This window comes from Zootermopsis nevadensis, unplaced genomic scaffold (genome assembly GCF_977971745.1).
Source record: "Zootermopsis nevadensis isolate Lab colony 2312 unplaced genomic scaffold, Znev_1.0 Znev_ptg000003l, whole genome shotgun sequence".
NCBI classification, from domain to species: Eukaryota; Metazoa; Arthropoda; class Insecta; order Blattodea; family Termopsidae; genus Zootermopsis; species Zootermopsis nevadensis.
This window is the reverse complement of record NW_028259135.1, coordinates 7,496,981-7,520,336: the sequence shown is the minus strand read 5'-3', so window position 1 is coordinate 7,520,336 and position 23,356 is coordinate 7,496,981. Positions and strand designations below refer to the sequence as shown.

The 23,356-nt window shown below is 38.8% G+C and overlaps 3 protein-coding genes across 5 annotated transcripts in view; all 3 read left to right on the top strand.

Moving 5' to 3' along the window:
- Positions 1-4,070, top strand: part of LOC110835663 (ATP-binding cassette sub-family G member 4) — a 90,203-nt gene extending 86,133 nt beyond the window's left edge. Inside the window, exon 13 of the mRNA XM_022076129.2 lies at positions 3,751-4,070. The gene's annotated coding sequence lies outside the window, so the exon portion shown is untranslated. The remainder of the gene's footprint in view (positions 1-3,750) is intronic.
- Positions 2,280-3,920, top strand: LOC147874939 (uncharacterized). The gene has a single exon (XM_087359559.1). It carries the CDS (start codon positions 2,679-2,681, stop codon positions 3,918-3,920), a length of 1,242 nt encoding a protein of 413 aa, XP_087215685.1. The 5' UTR covers positions 2,280-2,678.
- A 6,288-nt stretch (positions 4,071-10,358) lies between the features above and the next one.
- Positions 10,359-23,356, top strand: part of LOC110835665 (leucine-rich repeat and fibronectin type III domain-containing protein 1-like protein) — a 162,246-nt gene continuing 149,248 nt past the window's right edge. The window contains exons 1-2 of one of the 3 annotated variants that reach the window (XM_087341623.1): positions 10,364-11,343; positions 13,585-15,784. In XM_087341623.1, coding sequence (XP_087197749.1) covers positions 11,201-11,343; positions 13,585-14,641 — 1,200 coding nt within the window. In that variant the 5' untranslated portion in view covers positions 10,364-11,200 and the 3' untranslated portion in view covers positions 14,642-15,784. Of the gene's footprint in view, positions 11,344-13,584; positions 15,785-23,356 lie in introns of those variants that run through there. The other 2 variants (XM_087341612.1, XM_087341625.1) reach the window with 2 other exon arrangements.

The window sequence follows — 23,356 nt, the reverse complement described above, 5'->3', positions numbered from 1 at the left end:
TGTAATTCCTATTGTGCGTGTGAAGCAAAGAATAAACTTTAAAGTAGTACATGTTTCACTCAGTAGATGGCATAGCAGGTTTCGAAATAATGTCTTCATGTTAAAGCGGCAGTTCAGTCCCGAAATTTGATTTGTACTTGTAAATGGAGCGAAAAGAAGTTGGATATTATCACAGAGGGGCAGGAGAAAAATTAACTAAGATGCAAGCCCGACTACCACTTCTTAATTTGTCCACTGCTATGCCTGGATGGTGGGAAACATTTTGAGGCACCCAGGATTGGTTAATTTGGTAATGGATGGAACAGTTGAAGGGGAGAATTGTAGGGGGAGACAAAGGTTGGAATATGTGACGCAGATTTTTGAGGACGTGAGCTGTAAAAAATATGTGTTAATAAAGAGATTGGCGCAAGATAGGCGAAAATGGAGGACCGTTTCAAACCAGTCGAAAGACTGATGACAAACAAACAACAAAATGCCTGGAAAATCTCTGTTCACTAGAAAATTTGAAAGTTAACTCCTAAATGCTGTGATTCTGGCCTACAAACGTAAAAAGGCGCAGTTGCATCAAAAACTCGAAATTTCTCAACTGTAAGTTCCAGCAGTAAAACACAATAATTAATTCACGTGTAACACATCTTATCAATATTGATACATGTAATGCCCACAAAATATTCTAAAAAAATTTAAATGCAACCTTTCTAGTTTCACGTACCACAGTGTGGAAAAAGCGTTTCTTTTGCGGGGAAATACGTTTCTTGACATTTGTAGATTTCTTCTGTAATCGGTATTTTACTCATGATACTCATGATGGAAATTCCCCAAACACTGCTCTACTTGTGTGGATGTCATGTTCGCCTAATCTTTTCTATTTTTAATAATTCTCTTTGTAATTGTGGACTATCTAGAAACCTCAGCGTGCTAGCTGTTGCAACGGAGAAATTCTTTGCACAGTATTCTAATGATGGCTGCTATCCAGAATTAATGTACTGATCAAGTTACCTGTACTCCGTTAGCAAAATCTACACAAAGATTTCCTTTCGTATTTGTTAGGTATTACAAAACGGGAATATAACTTACAAAGAGCTTATCATTTTATAAAATATCTCCACAGCAGATAATGTTTGCATACACCAGGTGTGTAAAGGTGAAATTTCTGGTTCTCAGAGTTGCAAGTATGAAGAAAATGTCTTCTGGGATATTTCACCATGCTGTCTGGTAGAAAATGACTGATATTCGAGGGATATATCTTGATGATGAACCTCTGAAACACCGGTTAACTTCTACCAGAAAACACACTCCAGGAGAAACTGAAATCTCATTGAATGTAGATTCTGTGCGTCTGAGCATATTAACTTTGCAATAATCTACGAAAATACATATGTGGAAAGACAATTTTAAAATATTTAAAACTTACAGTAAATATAGGCTGTAGTTTCTAAATGAAACGTCCAAGGCGTGTCAAAACTATGACAAATTTATCCTGTTTTAAGTTTTAATTTCTTAATAATTTCATTTCCCATCTCACAGTTCACATATGAAAATAACTTTAAAATCAAGTTAGAAATGAGTACAGACAATATTATTATTTGTCCAACAAGGATATCAATATCTAAAATTGCCGGTGTAAAGAATATAGAATCTTTTTTAATGTAACGCGTGTGAAAATATTAAGACAACAGCTGTAGAGGAAAGGAAGAAAGCAGAACAGGAAGAAGAGGTGGCAGAACACGGCTTAATAAAATATGCGAGGACACTTCTTGGATTTATATTTATTGTTGAGTGAGCGAAATCGCATTTGAATTTAAAACGTCTCGGCACATGATTTGATAAAGCAATACGAAAAGCTGTGGGACGAACTTCGTCAACTTTTTGTTTTATAATATACAAGGAAACTGTGAGACTCTTTTCAAATATCGATTTTATCACTGGCAGTTTTGGGAGCGGCCTCCCCATGCAAACACCCTTATTTATTTAAGCCTCTTATCACGCTGTTGATAACGATTAGTTCACTCGCTTCGAGGCTATCATTTTCAGACAAGAATCCAACACACCCTTTCATTACAGTTTGCAGGAAAATTTCAGTGTGTGACGAAAAGAAAAAGACGAATATCGATAGTATTCGATACGAATCGTGTGTGACCTCGTGTTGCTCCAGCAGCAGAGGTGGTCTGTTAGTATGTTATGTTACATCCATGTTTTCTGTGCTAACAGCAGCGAAAAGAAGAAAAGATCGCTTCAAGTTGTGACTTCAATGTAGTAGTGCAAGGATCTTGGTTTGTATTGTTTTATCCTGTAGAATGAAAGCATCACGTTGAGTTATTTTACACATAGAAACAAGAACATTGTACAGAATTTTTAATTTACATGCAGAAGACACGTCAGTTACCAACAACCGAAATAAATTATCAACATAAAATTGTGTAACGAAAATGAAACAGAAAGTACAATGTGGCGCAGTGTCTTACAGTCAAGAATACATTCTCGTATACGAAGCATCATCTGGTTATTGATTTCCCAAGAAATATGGCGCAAACGATACTTGGATTTCAAAGTTAACCTTGAACCGTGTAATATTATCAGTCATAAATTAAAATAACTCAGAGTAATATTTTTATTTGTCTCTTGAAGATCCGATCGAAGTCTTAAACGCATGTATGGAAACTTAACTACTCATTAGCATGTCAGGTCTCATGTTGGCTGCTGTGGTAGCTCTTACGTCGTCTATCATGGCCTCATCTGTGTTGGGACGATGTCCCTTGCAGTGTTTCTGCATAAATGCGTGCTGTGCAGACTGCATAAACTCGTCTTTGACTGAACTACCAGAAACAGGATTCAACCAGGACCTCAGCAAGTTGAACGCATCCTTCAACGACATTACTGTCCTGAACAAGACCTCTCTGAAGCACATCCCTTTGTTAACCCACCTGAACCTCTCTCACAACAAAATCACTGACATTAACTCGCAAGCATTCTTAACGCTAAAATCCTTGAGTTACTTAGATCTTTCGAGCAACAATATAATTACAATAGTCCCGGATACTTTCATGTACAACAAGAAACTTTTGTGGTTGTCTTTAGCTGACAACAGCATGTTGACACTGCCAAGTACCTTATTCCTTTCACAACTGCAATTTTTGAACCTCTCGCGTTGTAATTTAAGGAACCTAACCTCAGACTTTTTCAAAAATATGCAAGAACTTCACCAGCTTTATCTCGACAATAACGAGATTGGTTCTCTCAAGTCTGGAGTTTTTCGCCACCTGTATCGACTACAGAAGTTGGATTTATGCCACAATGCCCTAGAGAATTTATATGTACATGATTTTGGACGACTCAGAGATCTCAGGTCGCTTTCCGTGTGCCACAATAATTTCAGCAGAATCAATGCCACGCTTGTAGATGCATTTATTAGGATTGGTGCCGTGGATCTTGAAGGAAATCCTTGGATTTGTGACTGTGACTCCGCTGATGTTTATTACAAGTTTATCCGTAATAAGTCGTGTCATTTGAACGTGACTTGCGAGTTTCCTGATAACTTAAAACAGAGACACTGGAATGTTATTGACCAATTAGGATGTGTGACTTCTGCTTCGCCAACGACTATAAAAACATCGTCAGTGACCGAAGGGTTCACAGCGATTCATCAAACAACGGCTGAAATAGACAAACTGGGGCAGTCTTCAGAGAAAGGCGTGTGGATTTGTTTCACAGTGGTGTTTACGGTGATCTGCATTCTCATGTTTGTTGCAGTTTTGGTACTGTTAGTAAAAATCTGCAGAAGGTGCCGTAAGAACGAGACTAAGGAGTTGGACGATGGTGGCAGCACCAGCAGCAGCGGGGGCTTCAAACGCAGACGTGAAGGAGGTAGTCAACAAATAGAAATGGATGACGTACAATTAAGTGTTCTTATCCGAAGATAGACAGGCAGATGGACAGGTGTTTTGTTTGTTTGTCGCTTGTTTAGTGATGATTGTTCTTTAATCATATACACTTCCGACATAAAAGTTTTATTAACGAAATCAACAAGTGTTAAACCGTTTTAAGGTAAATAAATTCTAATATTACTAGTAGCAACGCTATCTAGAGCGTATAAATAACTTCCTCTTGAGATGCTGTTAGTCGTTCAGCTGGACAAGAAAATATCCGCATCTTATGAATCCCAAAGGTTTGTTGCCATGTTCTCAAGAGTCCTTTATTCGACGCATTTTACCCTGAATTCCACTGTATCTATTTATTTTATTTATTTAGTGTTCTGTCTGACGACAGGTCCATATGAACAGGATCCTTCCATCCTTTTCTCGGACTGGGACCTGTTCATATACGTTCATGGCAGATGATCCAGAAGTGGTTTGCCATTGCCTTCTTCTGTGTTTGAATGGAGTAATTGTTGGGATGCCACGGAGAAACCGGGGAAGCCCCCGGAGGAAAACTCCGTGTTGTCTAGACCACGGCCTTGCCCAACACAAGTTATAAATTCGGGCACCGCCGGGAATCGAACCCGAGACCCCAGGATTACAAGGCCAGCGTTCTAACCCGCTAGACCATTATTACTCATTGCTAATTGTGTTCCCACCGTTCTCAATGAACTTGACCTGAAGAGTGGTATGCCATGTTCCAGATGTCATATCCTTTCCCAAATCATCTTGTCATTCGAAATGTTCCGTCCACGTCCGAGGTCCTGTGTGTCAGGTTGATAATGTAACGTGAAGTCTTCTTACTCTTAGGTGGTTTTAAAAACGAAGTTACTCTCCTGAGGACGAGCGATGCTGTTCTGGCTGCAAGGGATTCACGTATTGTGGAGCGCGTGAGGTAATTTAAAACGTTCCTATATTTAATTCACTTAACGAGGAGGATCTTTGATAGGAATAAAGAAGGTGTTGTTGTTGACAAAGCAGGCTTTTGTAACTGTGAAGTTCTAGATTACTTTTCTTTAGACCGCGGTTCGAAAATCATTTGAACGACGAGTCGTTTATTTTTCAGTGTTTGCTGGACTCACTAGTGCCACAGCCAGAGGGAGTGCGTATCACGAAAAGAGTAAAGCGCAGTTTTTTTATAAATTGACTGAAGCATGGATACACACAGACACACGAGTTCTGAACAAATTTCACCAAGTTTGCTACCCTTCTTATTTTCAGCCTTCTTTTTTGTTAATTATTATTGAAGTTAAGTATCAGAACGCCTGCGTACGTGCAGCAACAATTCGAATCCATTGCTGAGATGAAAGAGAGACCTTCTTCAGGTTCGTATTGGCGGCTGCTTCAGCGGAGTCCGCTGCGTAAATGTGGGGTTCCTGAGGGTTTAGCTGAATTAAGGGCACTCTCTGTTGGTCCTTAGAGCACCCAGGAATTATTCTCAGCAGGGACCTCCTTCTGCCCTTGGGCTTTGGTATTAATTCTCGTTGATTGACCATTTCGACTGTCACTTGTGGTGAAGAATTAACTGGGTGTTGATGGTGCTGCCGTATGTGGACCCTCTGCATATAGAACTGTGTATGTTGCTTGACACTTTTATTTCCTATTATGAATTTTTACTTGTGTTTCTCTTCAACCAAAATATAAGGGTCAGGGAATTAGGAGTAAGATTATAATTAATCTATAGATCAATTACACAACACGCTTTTACACTCCACGCATCTCTAAATAAGAGCCAACTTAAGGAAGATTCCAGTTTCTAATTGACGAATCTATTTGCCCCTGTCAGTACGGTATTACTTTTGAGCGCTTTATAAACCACTGTGTTGAACGACGTCTGCGGACTAAACCAGAACTCACCATCAGCGTCACATATTCTGCACGCCTACCAAAGTCTTGCTTCACATTTTCTGCCTCGGGATATTACTAATTGGTGTGACGTTTAATCAATTTATCTACTGTTGCTACAAGTGGACTTGAATATTAATTCTCAAGTATCCAACGCACGCAGACGACAGACTTCCGCTCGATCTACGTTCCTGTGTCCCTTCAACATCCCCCGGGATACAACAGTACAAGGCCTTTAGAAATTGAAAGCCTGTTTTATTCCTGCTCTCTTGCTTCTCCGTTGAGCGGTCTCGTAGTTTGGATTTCCAAGTTGTTGGTCATTATCATCATTGTAACGTTTTCTTGCAAACAAACGATATGACATGACAAAGTATCATCGGAGAGCTTTATAGCTATTTCTTTTTAACTTTGCTTCAGTATTTACCGTTACGAAGATCCAAGAAAAGTTAATGGGACTGAAATTGAAAGGAACACACCGCCTTCAGGTCTGCGCTGATGACGTGAATCTACTGGAGGACAATATAATTGCCATAAAGGAAAGCACTAGCTCTAATTGACATTAGTTGGTCTGGAAGTAAACAAAGAGAAAACTAAGTACGTGTAGATGCGTAATAACAAAATGATAGTCAAGGTCGTAATATGAAGTCAGCAAAAGGGTCCTTTGAAAATTTGGCAAATTACAGGAATTTGGGAACGACAGTGACAAAGGAAATTTGGTTCATGAAGAAATAAAGAGCAGATTAAATTCGCGCAATTGCTGCTACCATTCACTTCAGAACATTACGTATTTTCGCCTGCTCTCTAAGTACGTGTCGATTAAAACATCGAAACATACAATTTCGCCTGTGGTTTCGTATGGGTTTCAAACTTGGTCTGTGACACTATAGGACTAACGAAGACTGAGGGTGTTTGAGAACAGGGTGTTGATGAAAATAATCGGACCGAAGGGGGATGAATTTCAAGGAGTGTGAAGAAAGTTGCATAATGAGGAGCTACAAAATTTGAACTTCTCTCCAAATATAATTAGACTGATCAAGTGAAGGAGGACAAGAAGGGCAGGGCATGCAGCCCGCATGGGAGAGAAGAGGAATGCATACAGGCTTTTGGTGGGCCAATCAGAAGGAGAGAGACCACTAGGAAGGGTTAGACGTAGGTGGGACGATAATATTAAAATGGACCACAGAAAAATGGGGTGGGGTGGTATGGACTGGATTAATCTGGCTCAGGACACAGACCAGTGGCGGGCTCTTGTGAACGCGGTAGTGAACCTTCGGGTTCCATAAATTGTTGTGATCTTCTTAAGTAGCTGATTGACTGTTGGCTTCTCTCTAAGGACTCGGCTCCATGGAGTTTGTACGTATGATCTAAAGTTTATCATTAAGTATTATTTCAACAAAAAGTTGTAAGCAAATGCTTATATTGTTGCTGTAGCTACCCGTTCTTCTCCCTTTTACCCTCCTTAACCCCGCCACTCTGTGTAGGACAACCCCACTCCTTCCTTTGCTTGCCTTTATCTAATCCATAGATTCGTGGTCTTATTTTTGTTTGCGGTGGTGGAATGAGTGCCTTATCTTCGGTTTTCAACGTTTGTTTGGTGTTCCAGGATTTCAATTACAGACAACTCTCGGTTTATGAACTTTCGATTTACGAACATTCGCTGTAACGAAAGTCACAATTCATTCAAAAGTGTAGTGAACATATTTGTAAGATTTAAATAAATAAACTTTTAAAAAATGTATTTATAACAATAATTATCAGAACTATTATATGATAATTATGCTGAACTGTTCTTGGTTAATAAAACTAATCCGGCCAGTTAAAAAACTTCGGTTTTCATGTCACGCAGCGTAGAATGTTTTCTCGCGGGAAGGAATTCGGTCATTTAACCTATTATAATATAATAGGATCGTCACTTCTTTTGCCTGGGTTATCTTAGACGGTCGAGTGTAGTTCTGCATTTGGTGAATTAAATATATATTTTTAAAAATTTAACCGATCATGGGTCGAAAGCGAAATAGCACTGTCGGTGCTGATATTGGTAGTAGTAAAAGACGCAGTATTAGTATATAGAAACTAATCTAACCATAAAAAGGACAGAAAGAGATCAGAAGCAGGTGGACATAGCTCGTCATTAACGTGTGAACCGATCGAGTATCGAAACGTATACGATACGTAATGTTAAAGCTCAGGAATGGAAGATACACATAACGAACAAAGTCTTGGTTTGGAATTCGTTCGTAAACCGAGAGTTTCCTGTACTTGCGTTGAGACGAGATGACGTATTCGACGTCCGGGGGTCACAGAGACTTTTCAAGTTAGTTTTGCATTTCTTTCTTCTTTCCACGTTTATCATTCACACTTAACGACACGACATTCGCCGTCCTTCAAGTGCGTCCTTATATCCTCCCTCTTTAGTGCCGAGCGAGAAGAATGTCGGAAAAAGAAATGCATACACGTGCAATTTTGTTGCAAAAAAAGATGAATGATTTACTTTGTAAAGTAACTTGTGAAAGATGCCTTCAAATTTGTTCCTTAGTGTTTGATATCATAATATGTCTTTTACATTGTTCTTGTAAAGAACTGACGAAGAAAAATATTTTACATTGCGAAAGCATCCAACCCAGAAAAAAATATGTACCCAGTCTGATAAGATGGCAAGCACGTGTTTACTGAATCACGTGCAAATAATGGCTTTCAGTGCCTCAATTATAAGAAGTTCATAGTCGTGTTGTGAGCTCTATTAGATGCTTACTACAAACTCACGAAAAACAGCGTCGGGGAATTATTTTCAAATAAGAAAACGGGAAACGCCCTTTTCTTGCAGAAAATCCACTTCCCAGAAATTAACAAAGGCTTGACAGACATAAAACTTAGAGACGGAGAATTCCCATTAAAGCTACATGTTTCAAGGCCCTAACCTAAAATTGCAGACTTTGGTATATAAAAAAGCCGAATTTCAGAAAACGCATTCGGCATTCAAAAAAAGTAATTTTGATAAAATTGAGCCCAGAAAACGTTGGTTCAGTGGCGTTAACTACTTGCGCGCTACAAAATTATTAAGCAGATACTAAGATAAGGCATTCTCAAAAAGAAAAATTGAAATTATCGCATCTCTCCAAAACATGTCGAGTCAAATTGATTCTGCCTAAGCGATTGGACATTTCTTCAGGAATAATGTTTCTTCTATTGGTGGGGATAAATGGAGAGAAAATTTCTGTTGAAAATTTTACACTATTTAGTGCTGAAAAGAGCTCTGTACAAACTGTACACTAAGAGCCGGGATAGGTCAGTCAGTATATGACTAGCTACGGGCTGGACGACTGGGGTTCGATCCCCGACGGGGGCAGAGGATTTTTTCCTCTAGCCTCTGCGTCCAGACCGGCTCTGGGGCTCACCCAGCCTCCTCTACAATGGGTACCGGAGTCCTTTCCCGGGGGTAAAGCCGGCCGAGGCGTGATGCTGACCACTCACCCCATCTAGTGCCGAGGTCAAGGAAGAGAGGAGCGATACCTCCACTCACCCCAAACGCCTACATGGCGTATAGCGGGACAAACTTTATTTTTACAAACTGTACACTATTCACCTATAAAAATAAGTCCTCATTCTATTTCCAAATTATTCTCTACCGGCGCATGTCATTTGTTTACAGTTGTGCACTGTCTGTATTCAGAGCGAGATTATGATCGTGCCTTGGACTTTTATGTTTTAAAAATTGGTTCCATTTCCCTCCCCCCTTTTACCTTTCCGGCATCTAGAAAATTAGTTATACCATATGGACGCGCCTTCTGCCCGAATAAATAAGTAAATATAAAAATAGGTGTCAGGGTTAGGCTGGAGATTGCAAACTCGACGTAATATTTGGTTCGCTAATAATGCGCACAAACTACAACACAACTTATGCAGAATCCTCCAGTGTCACATCCTTACAACTTTCATTTAATTAATTATCACTTTTACATTTACGTTCTGATTCCATAATGCTGTCCAAGGGCAATATCAGAAACAGTAAAATACGGAGACCGAGACAGCGGAGTACATGCAGTTTGCTGGGACCCAGAGGGGACGAAAGACTCGGGGGGGAAGAAACCGCTGGATTACAGTTGACACTTACATGTGCCAAATAAATCACCCAAGCTGGTTACAAAAATAGGTACACACAAAAGCCAAACCAGCTTCAGCTTTTTAATTAAGTGGGATTTTTCGTATGATTCTACTCGGTGTGTTCGGCGGAACAAGTATAATAGAACTTTCCGCATGACGCAAATAAGTGGTCGCATTTACTTCTGCGCGTATTGTCGAACCCGCGTTGGAGGAAGGGATACTGTACAAAAACTAACTCTGCACTTGGTACACATGTGAGGATGTCTGTCGTTCGAATCGTTGGATTGTGGACGGAGAAAATAAACACAGCTCATTCTGTTATCTTCTGCTAACTCACTCTTATCAAATAAGTGATATTTATAATACAAATGTCAACGTTGGGGTGCCACTACTTCACACATCTGTCTTATCAAATACTTCACAACCTATGGACCTTTGTTCGCTTAATTCATAGTATATTCTTATGTCCTAGTTTCGTAGCTGTTTTGACCATATTTTTCGTGATCTTGTTCATGGATCTTCAGCTGATTAAGAAATTCGCCGTGATTAGAATAAGTCAGCTCAGTGGATGCCACAACTTCAAATGGTATTGATTGTTTAATGACGTATAGTCTAAATGAAATATGTTCCTGGCGTATTTCAAGATATTATCCCGGAATTTTAATGAAAAGATTGAGTAAAACCACAAAACATGTCCTTTAGGATGGATGGTAACCCGGCCAAGATTCGAAATGCATTATGCCAGAATACAATTGTATTCGGTCCCTCCAGAAGTCAGAACAGAATCTTACACAGAGATCGTGGATATCAGGATGAAATTTCAGCCTGAAGTGTCCAAATTCAAGTACTAATTTAAAAATTGACGCGTGTTGGTTTGTTGCTAAGCAGTCACTTGTTTGCCTATGATGTCCAGTGCTGATGATAAGAAGTTTTTCAATTTAGTCACACATTAGATGGATTTGCTGCTGAAGTGGACGCAACGTAAATGCGAGCTTGGATTCCTCACAGTAAGAAGTGAAGGCGTGGGAATAATCCTGTATGAGATGCACATTTTCAGTGAAAACACGTATTTCCTCTTTATTTGGACGCAGTCGGTGAAATTTTTATAAATTCACTTCTCCACTGTACGAAATTTCTGTTATCTCACACGATAACTTTACGACCTAAACGAAACCGATATATCGGCGGAGAGACAGGCAAAAAAGCCTTATCTCTGTGCGCCTGCGATGTACTGCATTGCCTTTCTGCCCCTTCCTACACGTGCATCCTTTAAATATAACCGAAGCTACGAGCCACAACCACAGTCATAAAAGCCTCAGTACCGTTTATAGCCTAACATTATGTTGTATTTCAGGGACTGCTTTGTACTTCTGGTGCTCGTCGCCTTGAGGGTCGGAGCGCAATGTCCAGAGCCTTGCAGCTGCCCGTCTTCCTTGGTAGCGAACTGTTCCTCTGCATCTCTGACATCCATCCCGAATGACAGGTTGGTGAAATGGCGTCTACAGTCAGCCACCACCAAATTACATTCTTCAAGGCCACAGAAAGCGCGGTAAAGTCGTCATTACAGCTTTACGATGTTCTGAGCACCATTCACTCGCCTGTGGTCCACTGTTCGCGTGTTGTATACAATTTTGCTGTCGCCTTGGAGCGTGTAATTTGATGAAGGCTGTCACAGTATTGAGCCGTGTGCAATGTTAATGTCATCAGGGACGTTTAGGGATCTAATATTGTGACAGAATATGACACATGACTCGATAAATTTCTGAAAACAAATTCTCGGGTTAAAATACCGCGCCAGTTGGAGTGTATGACCTCTGCTGTTCAATTATGGAGCCACAAATGTATGAGCTTTAATATCGGTATACGTCAACAACCAACAGAGCGATGGGAAAACAAACTAAATTTCTTAACACTTTAAAGCCCATTCGTAACTTTATGTACCACAAAGGGCTGTAAAGAATTCTGCTCCTTTAGGTCTGATTTTACTGATTTGAGTCAATGAAATGACTTCCGATACACGAATTGATTTTGTAAATAATTCGATTACACACTTTCTTTTGAATGATTTTAAATACCAGTCGATTTGTTTAAATAAATTCTTTGAACATACTTTACTTTACTTTACTTTAACGTATTTTGTATAATCCTTTTACTGTAAAAATGCGATTTAATTTGTGTAATTTAAGCGCATTTTTTACATTGAAACACTGTAAGAAGATATGATACGAGACGAATCCAACTATTAACATTTAGATTTTAAACCAACGTATTACCATTAAGCTGCTTATCCAGAACCATTTTAAGCACATTTGTGATTAAAATTAACATCTACTGACAATTTGTTTTTATTAATCTTGAAAAGAGGCATAGTTACGCATTTCGATATAATGCTTCTACAACCTACAGAACTCAATTTAATTAAATATTATTATTAAAAAGCGATAAAGTAGATATATATACATATAATTTTTATTTCTTTTATTCAAACTTTTATCTCTTAATAAACGTGACCTACACAACATAATAATTTCTTTTGTGACCATATCTAATTAATTAGTGAAGAGGTAAAATTTCCCATGTCATGTATTTGAAGGTCTGTGACGGCGTTAATCTAAGAAGGGATTCAGGTCTTCACGGCGGAGATTATGAAGATGGCTGTCTTCTATGTTGTAGTGTCGTGTATTCTGGTAGTTTATCAACCTCGCCCGGGAAATCAAGGCAGCAACTTCGGTAAAGTTATATCAGACTACACGGTGCTAAATTTCAGTCTGATTAGTTTCCTCTAAATTAGTGTTGTATTCGGGATAAATCCGTCACTGACGGTTTGCTAGACGATCCAATATGGCGAGATTTTCTTTCAAAAACTACAGATAGCAAGGGAACAAGTGTCTAGGGCTGTAGTAATTGGAGATTCACCTCCATACCCCACAGACCTCTTCGTGGTCTGCGGCTGTGATTTACGACCTTGAGGTTCGTGATTTCGGTATGACATTTAACTTGGTGAAATTAATTTATATCACATAAAGGCAACCTGTCCTTACTCATCCATCATACAAATTTAATAAAATCCACCTGCCGTCTATTAGACCTACAAAGTTATTGTAATACAAATTTTATCACATATCGCCTTTCTGCGTATATTATTTATCTCAACTTTGACTTCTTAAGACATTAAATTACTTTAAAATATTTCCGACGACCTCATGGGTAAAGTATTTTTCTCAGCCACTTCGTATCGCTGTTCAACTCGCAAAGAATAAATTTAACTTAAAAGATACAAATTCAAGGGTTCAGTTAATCGTCCCATTCAACCAATAAAATCGCTGTTTATGTCGATAAATTACGTGCCACTTGTTAACTCCGTTCTGGCCTTCGGATATTGAACAGCTAGAGGTGGTCGATAAATTATTTTTTTTGTGTGTGACCACAGAAAATTCATTATCATGTTCGCAATTGGACCCATTCCTTTGCTAGTTAAATTCAGTCCACACCATTTTTTAATTCTTGATATCCTTAACAGATTCGCAGCGTGGTCCTATTGGATATTCTGGAAAAAATATTTTATGATATTAAAAAAATCTCAAAATAAAATCAGATATTTTCCTGGTGACTGAGTCTGAAGGTGTTAGCAGCAAAGAAATACAAACGAAACCAAGTGCACTTAAACTGTGCTAATTACGTGAATTATGAATTATAACGGGAACCATTCTATAATGAATTGCAGGTTTGGCAACAACACGCAGATTCTGGATATTTCCGGCAACAGCCTAACATATCTGAACAAGACGTCGCTGAGTCGATTGGGCGTTATCTCCCTCACAGAACTGAACGCATCTAGGAACAGCATAAGTGACATCCACGAGGAGGCTTTCGTTGGCCAGAGCAGGTTGCAGACACTGGACCTCTCCAACAACAAACTCAGCTACATCGAACCATGGGCCTTTACACGAAATCCTTCTCTCGAATGGCTCTCACTCTCTGGTAACGGATTTCTTATGCTCCCTGAAGAAGGTTATTTTCTTTATTCAGAATCTGTAAGAGTGTTACATCTGTCTGCATGTAACCTGCGTCACATTCCAACAGAAACATTTCAAGATCTTCCGAATCTTCAAGAATTATACATTTCTCATAACTTGATCGATATTCTGCCTCCTTTAGGTACCGGGTTCCTAACTGTACTTGATATAAGTAATAACAATTTGAGAGATTTGGATTCTGATATTTTCACTTCTTCGCCTAAGATCATTCGTCTGAATTTAAGCTATAATGGACTGAGGACTTTGAATATAGAAATGTTGCCTCAACTGGCCAAAGTAATTAGAACTGATGATTTAAGTGGCAACCCTTGGTTATGCGACTGTGTTATGTATAACACGACATACTCCTGGTGTCGTGACAACGGCGTTGACTTGAATTTGACGTGCTCACGTCCTCCGAAGTTTAAGGACCAGAAATGGACTGTCTATGATAGAGAAGGTTGTGTTGAAAATATCTTCGACGAAGTGGACGAATTTACCGTAACTGGTAACGGATTATCTCAAATGGTGAGCCATGCAAAATACGAAATTCAGCAGGAGGCTGCAGATATTTTAACAAGTCAAGAACAAGTTCCGGAATTTAAATCAAAATATTTCTATACGTCTTTAGCCCTTTTTGGTCTATTATTTGTTCTTACGGCCGTAGCTGCTTCGATGTTTTGTTACCTGAAGAAGTCTCGTGCGTCAATGCGTAAGGGCCCTGCCTTATATGATGAAGAGGAGAGCCATCTATCAATTGCCTGAACTACAAAATCCAACTCCTGGTTTCAAGAATGTCGTCGAAAATTAATTTCGAATTTTCGTCCAAAGAAATTTAATTGAAGTGAATGAAATATTTTATGAGATTGAATATTCTAATCTTATATTTATTATTTTTTTATTTTAATTGTTTTATATTATACGTACATATTGTCATATATTGTATAGAGTCTATAGCATAGGGGAATTACCAATTCAAGAAAGTTCATACTCTTTCTTTGAACCAACATTCTGGCTTTCTCGTTTCCCACGCTTTTAACGTGCTCGCAATCAGACCCAAAGTTCAAATCTGGTCGAGGTCAGTGGAATTTTAAGGTTAATATATATCACTAGCACGACTTCCTTCGGAGAGAAATAAAGCCGGCCGGTCGTATGTCGGAGATTTACGGAATGTAAAGGTTCCTTATGAACATGAACGAGAAGTTCTGTAAGCAAAATTCAGAGGCAATTTGTCAACCATATCTCTCGTAGAGACCTTGCGATGGGCTTGTCTATCGTCGAGGGAGTTCTTACCAAATGTTTAAAAAAGTATGTCAGAAACCTGCGAAATGAGGCCTCTATGCTCCAAGAAGGAGAGGAAAGTGTTGAAGAAGATATGTAAGTGTCTCGTAATCCCAAGTGGAATTTAGCAGATTGTAATCAGTGTTCTGATCTTCCAAAAATGTAATTCACGTTCCAATGGCTGTTTAGTTCTTAACAAATTCCTGGGTGTCTCGAATATTTAAGTCAGTTTATTTTGAACCTTACATAATATCGTAATATTATAATAATTTATCAAACTATTATGGCTTCCTTCCAAATCGCAGTAAGTCATTTAAATACAAATAAATATAGACGCAAAGATGGCAGCACATACTATACCAGCCCACATACCTGTGGAATAATTTATCTACTTCAAAAAGTTGTAGATGTCACTTTCAGATCTGCTGGAAAAAGAAAATCAACCTGTAATGATGCTCATGATTAACGTCAAAATATGAAACTATTTGTCACGCGTCATGTAGTGTTAATATACTTATTATAAACGAAACCAGTGACTGTTGTGTTCATTAATTGTGGAAACGTTCGTAATGAAATATTTGATTTGTAACTGCTTTATGTTAAACCTAAATAAATGTTCACGGATTACTTGACGACTTTATCACTAGCAGACTCTGTGTATTGTAGGATGATGCGTGATTAATGAGTACGAACTAGGAGGGAAAATGAATTAAGATGGTCGCCGCTAAATTTTATTCTGCAGTTCGGAATATTTTCCTTCGGTAACTGAAGAAAACCACGACGAATTTCAGTAGGAAAATGTTTCTGGCCTGAGTTTTAAAACCATGTCCTACGGAGTACGAAGGTGTTTTGGCAAAGCATTCAGAATTTAGCAATTGTGTGTATTCAGGAATGAATAACAGCTCTCCATTCTAGTTCTCTTGCTTATTCTGAAGGGTTTTCTGGCAGATATTGCGTCAGCTAAGCCCATACCATCAACACATTCCGTTCTTTAATGGAACACGGCGGGTGTTCACTGTTTTTACTGATGGGAGCCATAATAATCTTGTTTAATTTCACAACAGTCACGTGCAAAAGATAAGCTTGAGTGTTATATTTCCAACGATATCTTTTTTTCCTCAAGAGATCTCGCTCCTAGAAACTTCCATATGAAAATGTGTGAATTTCTTATTTCCGAATGCGTCTCGCTTTCGTCTCGTTCAGATATGATGTTACTTCTAACTCAGTTTTCTCAATTTTCCTGCCAGTTCTAATTTTCTTGTCCAAACATTATTCTTAGAATCATTTTCTCGAACATCCTCACTCTATCTGCCTTTATAATTTTGTTGTTGGCAAGAAATCAAAGGAAATATGTTAGCTCTATCTTTTACGTCTAAATATTAACAGTGACGTATAAGATACAGAATGTCAGAACCCAAAGAGTAACATTCTCCTGAAACCTGATATGTTTATGCTTCTTATTTCCAGCTTTGTTTTATGTTCATTATTATTAAAGTGAAGTATCAGAACACTCGTGTACTTGCAGCAACAGTGCGAATGCATCTCTGGGATGAAAAAGAGACCTTCTTCAGGTTCGTTGTGATGGCCTCTGCAGCTTAGTCCGCTCTGTAAATGTAGGGTACCTGAGGAGTTGGCCGAATTAAGGGCACTCTTTGATGGTCCTTAGACCATGCAGGAAATATTCTCATCAGACCAATCCCTACTGTAGCTGACCCTTCTTCTCCCTTTCGCCCTAATTAAACTCACCCACCTGTATACTATCACCACCCCTGCTTTCTTTGTTTGCCGTATCTTTGATCCAGATTCGTGGTCATTGGCAGGCTGAGTGAGTGCTTTGTTGGTTACAGCCGTTTACGTTTGCTTGGTTTCACAGGATTTCAGGTATTTTTGTGGTGACTGGACGACCTATACGTGTCACAGAGTCTTTTCAGTTTAGTTTTCTTTCATCTTCCTTCATTCCACGATTATCATTCACACTTAGCAACACGACATTCGCCGTCCTTCAAGTGCGTCTTTATTTCCTCTCTCTCTAATTCCGAGTGAAGGAAATCCCGGAAAAGTAAATGTATAAAAGTGCGATTTTTTGCAAAGAAAAGGAGGAAAATGATTTTCTTTGTAAAAGAACTTGAAAAGTTCTTTCAGTTTTCCGCATTAGTTTTGGATTTCATAATATGTTTTTAATTATTTTTGACTGAAGATCTGACAAAGAAAACTAATTCACTTTACGAATGCATCTCACCCAGAAAAAGAAAATATAACCAGTCTAACCAGATGGCAAGCACGTGTTTATTGAATAACGTACAAATAATGGCTTTCAGTACCTCAATTATAAGAAGTTTATAATCGTGTTATATACTCTTTTAGATGGTTATTACAAATTCATGAATAACATCGTCGGTGAAACATTTTCATAGAATAAAATGGGAAAAGCCCTTCCACTTCCCAGAAACTAACGAATGCTTGCCAGACAAAACTTGGAGATGAAGCATTCCTATTAAATCTACAAGTTTCAAGGCCATAATCTCAAATTGGGGACACAGGGAAATTAATAAAGCCGAATTTCAGAAAACGTATTCGGCATTCTAATAAAATATGTAAAACTTTAATAAAATGTTAGTTCAGTGGTGTAAACGAATTGCGCTTTTCAAAATTTTTCAAAATATGCTAATGTAAGGCATTCTGATTAAGGATAAATTAAATTTCCGCATCTCTCCAAGACATGGCGGGCAAAGTGGTTTTGCACAAGCGATTGGAGATTACTTCAGGAATCACTTTTCTTCTACTGGGGATGAACGGCGAGAAAATTTCTATTTGAAAAATTTATCCCAATGAGTGCTGAGAAGTGTTCTGTTATACACTGTACTTTAATCACGTTTGTAAATTCGTCCACATTCTATTTTGACATTATTCTCTATACGAGCATGTCTTTTTTTAATATTGGGCATTGTCTCTGGGTTACTTCATTCAGAGCGAAATTCTACCAACAAACCATCCAAAAAGTTATCCAAGGGCGAAGTCCTGCTCAAGCGCAAAACATCGTCCTTTGCAAGATAACACCATTCGTGCGTCGAAACGCAATGCTGGAAATGGTGAACAGGGCCTTATAACTAAAACCAGAATTACCCTACGTTAACGGAGGTTTTGTCATGGCGAGAGCCCGGACTATTCAGACTTGGGTCTGCTGCTGCTGATGAGAGGTTATTCCGTGAGGTAACTTATCTTTGTGTAAAGGAATTTGGTTCTTTGATAGTAAGATTCTGGTCGTGCCTTCGACATTGGTATGTAAATATCGGTTCCATTTCCCTCCCTTCCTACATTTCTCGTTTCTCATATTTTAGTCATACCATTTAGGTCCTACGAAAGCGCCTTCTGCCCGAATAAATAAGTAATTATAAAAATATGTGTGTCAAAGTTACGCTGGAAAATGCAAGCTCGACGGAATATTTGGTCCGCTAATAAAGCACACAAACCACCACATAACTTATCAAGAATCTTTATTTCTTCATGTACAGTCATAACCTTACAACATTCCTTTGTTCATTATCACTTTTACATTTACTTTGTGATTCCATAATGCTGTCCAAGGGCAATATCAGAAACAGTAAAATACGCAGACCGAGACAGCGGAGTACACGCAGTTTGTCGGACCCAGAGGGTGAAAGACGCGGGAGGAAGAAATCGCGAGATTAGAGTTGAGCTGAATAGTTTCAATCTTACATGCGCTGGATAAAACAAAGCAAGCTGGTTACTCAAATACGACAGATACAAAAGTTAAGTCGTCTTCAGCTTTTTAAAAACAGTGGTCAGCTTGATTTGAAGATCGCGTTTAATACTTTCCCGCCTTACGCAATTAGCAGTGCCCATATACTTCTACACGGCTTTCCATAACGAAAACAACCAAGTTCTTTGTTTCTCATTATGATTTATTTTCATTTTCTCACACAGCGTATTTTGTTGGTGTACAGAACATGGAATCTTGTGTGTGTAACGTGTGTGAAAGTATGAAGACAGCAGCTCTAGTGGAAAGGAAGAAAGCAGAGCTGGAAGAAGAGGTGACAGAACACGGCTCAATAAATTATGCGAGGACATTTCTTGGAGTTATATTTATTGTTGAATGAGCGAAAACGCTTTTGAATACAAAAATCTCGGCACATAATTTGACAATGCAATAACAAAATCTGTGAGACTGACTTCGGCAATATTTTTGTCTTGTAATATGCAGGGAGACTGTGATATTTTTTTTAAAATATCGTTTTATTTCTGGATGTTTTGGTGCTGCTTACTCGTGTGTCTGCCTCCCTCGACAACACCCTTGTTTGAGCTTCTGATCACGCTGCTGATAACAATTAGTTCACTCGTTTCGAGTTTATCATTTACAGACAAGAATCCATTCAACTCTTTCATTACAGTTTGCAGGAAAATTTCAGTGTGTGACCAAAAGAAAAAGATAAATATCGATAGTATTCGATACGACTCTTGTGTGACCTCGTGTTGCTCCAGCAGCAGATGTGACATGTTAGCATGTTATGTTCGTTCGATACTTTCTGTGTTAACAGTAGCGAAAAGAAGAAATAGTCGCAACAATTTGTGACTTTCATGTGGTAGTGCAAAGATCTTGATGGTTTGTGCTGTTTTATCTTGTGAAATGAAAGCATCACTTTGAGTTATTTTACACATAGAAACAAGAACATTGTACAGAATGTTTAACTTACTTGCAGAAGACACGTCACACACCAACAACAGCGTATTTTCTTCCAGTCAAGTATACATTCTCTTATATGAAGAGTCGTCAGGTTACTGATTTCCCAAGAAATATGGCGCAAACAAGACTTGTACTTAAAAGTTAACCGTGAAACAGAATACACGACCGTGTAATATTATAAGTCACAATTAAAAATACCTGAGAGCAATATTTTCATTTGCATCTTCAAGATCCGGCCGAAGTATTAATCGCATTTATGAATACCTAATTACCCATTAGTATATCAGGTCTCATGTTGGCTGCTGTGGTAGCTCTTACTTCGTCTATCATGGCCTCATCTGTATTGGGACGATGTCCCCTGCAGTGTTTCTGCATAAATGCGTGCTGTGCAGACTGCATAAACTCGTCTTTGACTGAACTTCCAGAAACAGGATTTAACCAGGACCTCACCAAGTTGAACGCACCCTTCAACGACATTACTGTCCTCAACAAGACCTCTGTGAAGCACATCCCATTGTTAACCCACCTGAACCTCTCTCACAACAAAATCACTGACATTAACTCGTAAGCATTCTTAACCCTAAAATCCTTGAGTTACTTAGACCTTTCGAGCAACAATATAATTACAATAGTCTCGGATACTTTCATGTACAACAGGAAGCTTATGTGGTTGCCTTTAGCTGACAACAGCATGTTGACACTGCCAAGTACCTTATTCCTTTCACAACTGCAATATTTGAACCTCTCGCGTTGTAATTTAAGGAACCTAACCTCAGACTTTTTCAAAAATATGCAAAAACTTCACCAGCTTTATCTCGACAACAATGAGATTGTTTCTCTCAAGTCTGGAGTTTTTCGACACCTGTATCGACTACGGAAGTTGGATTCATGCCATAATGCCCTAGAGAATTTATATGTACATGATTTTGTACGACTCAGAGATCTCAGGTCGCTTTCCGTGTGCCACAATAATTTCAGCAGAATCAATGCCACGCTTGTAGATGCATTTATTAGGATTGGTGACGTGGATCTTGAAGGAATTCCTTGGATTTGTGACTGTGACTCCGCTGATGTTTATTACAAGTGTGTCCATAATAAGTCGTGTTATTTGAATGTGATTTGTGAGTAGGAAACTCTGGACACTGGAATGTTACTGATAGGATGTGTGACTTCTGCTTCGCCAATGATCATGGGAACATCGTCAGAGACCGAAACGTTTACAACGCTTGACCAAGAAACGACAAAATTAGACAAACTGGAGTAGTCTTCAGAGAAAAGGATTGTGGTTTTTGGTCACAGCAACCCTTCTGGTGATTTGCATTCTGGTGTGTATCACAGATGTGATACTGTCAATAAAAATATGCAAAAGTGATCATAAGAACGAGACTCAGGAGTTGGACGATTGTGGCAGCACCAGCAGCAGCGGGGGCTTCAATGGCAGACATGAAGACGTATGCCAAAAATTGAGATGGTTGAATTACAATTAAATGTTCTTTTCCAAAGATAGACAAGCAGGTGAACATATGTTTTATTTGTTTGTTGATTGTTGAATGGTGATTGTTTTTAATGATATACACTTCCCACACAAAAGTTTTATTAAAGATATCAACAAGTGTTAAACCATTTTATGGTAATTACATTCTAACATTACAAGTAGAAACGCCATCTGCATTGTGCGTCTAACTCCTTCTTGAGATGCTGATATTTGTTTAACTAGTCAAGTAATTCTCCGCATCTTATGAAACCCAAAGGTTCGTTACCATGTTCACCTATAATGACCTCGTATTGTATGTTCCAGCATTTTCAAATCTTTGTGTGATTTAGAAGAATCCGTCCACGTTCGAGGTCCTATTTACCAGAATGATGACGTAATGTGATGTCTTCCTACTGTTACGTGGTGTTAACAACGAAGTTACCCTCCTGAGGACACACGATGGTGTTCTGGCTGCAAGGGATTCACGTATTGTGGAGCGCGTGATTTAATTAAAAACATTTTTTATTTAATTCACTCTACGAGGAGGATCTTTGATGGGAATAAAGAAGGTGTTGCGTTTGCCCAAGCAGGTTTATATAACTGTTAAATTCTAAGTATATACTCTTTAAACCATAGTTCGAAATTAATTTGAACCGTCGTTTATCCGTCAGTGTTTACTGGACTCACTTCTACTACACCTAGAGGGAGTGCTTATCAAGAAAAGAGTAAAGCCTGATCTTTTATAATTTCGTTGAACTACCTTATGCCCTTCGGTCTTCGTGTTACTCCTCTTTGAAGGAACATTTTCACTGTCACTTTTTGTGATTAAGAACTGAATGGGCTCTGATCGTAAAGGCTTTTAGAAAAAGAAAGTTTCTCTTTATTTCTGCTATGTTGCTTCTTCGTTGATCGGTCACGCAAGTACGATTTCCCATTTGTTGGTCATCATCATTGTAACATTTTCTTGTAAAAAATGACATGATAAATTATCATCGCAAAGATTTATCGCCAATGATTTTTAACTTTTGCTTAGAATTTGCTGTTACGAAGATCCAAGAGAACGTGGTGGGGCTGAATTTTGAGCGGGACACATCGCCTTCTGGTCTGCGCTTATGACTTGAATCTATTGGAGGACAACATAATTACCATAAATAAAAGCACTAGCTCTAATTAACTTTAGTACGGAGGTTGGTATGGAAGTAAACACAAAGGAAATTAAGTACGCGTCTATGTGTTATAATAAAATGTGTCACAAAGTCGTACCTTAAGTCACCTAATGGTTCCTTTGATAATTTGCTATCGTTCAGGAATTTGGGAGCGACAGTAAGCAAGGTAAATGAGATTCATGAGGATTCAGATGCAGAATATATTCGGGTAGTTCTTACTACAATTCAGGTCGAAACATTTCACCATTTCTGCCTAAAAACGTTTCCATTGAAATGTATAAAATTATAATTTTGCCTATAATTTTGTATGGGTTTGGAACTTGATCTCTGACACTAAAGGACGTAGACTGTAGACTGAGGGTGTTTGAGAACAGGATGCTGATGGAAATATTGGGACCGAAAAGGGATGAATTACTAGAAGGCTGGAGAAAGTTGCATAATGAGGAGCTTCATAAGTTGTACTTATCACCCGATATAATAAGGCAAATTAATACAAGGAGGATGGGATAGGCAAGGCTTGTAGACTGCATGAGAGAGAAGGGATTTTGTGGGCAAACCAGAAGGGAATATACCACTAAGGAGACCTAGACTTATGGGGAAATTATAATATTGAAATGGATCACAGAAAAATAGGATGGGGTGGTATAATAATCCGTGGCGTAAGAGCCTTCTGAGAGCCAAAGCAGACTAGCTGGCTGCTGGCCTCACGTTCACATACCTAAGCAGAGGTGAAGGATCATCCAACCAGATATAGGATGACGTGTGGTCAGCACGACGAACCCTCAGCCATTACTAGCTTTCCTGACCGGATTACGCTACTCATTGTAGCTCCCCGATTTCCTCACGCTGCTGGGTTG

Coding starts and splice junctions, on each gene's coding strand:
- LOC147874939 (XM_087359559.1), top strand. CDS start 2,679: ATGTCAGGTCTCATGTTGGCTGCTGTGGTAGCTCTTACGTCGTCTATC.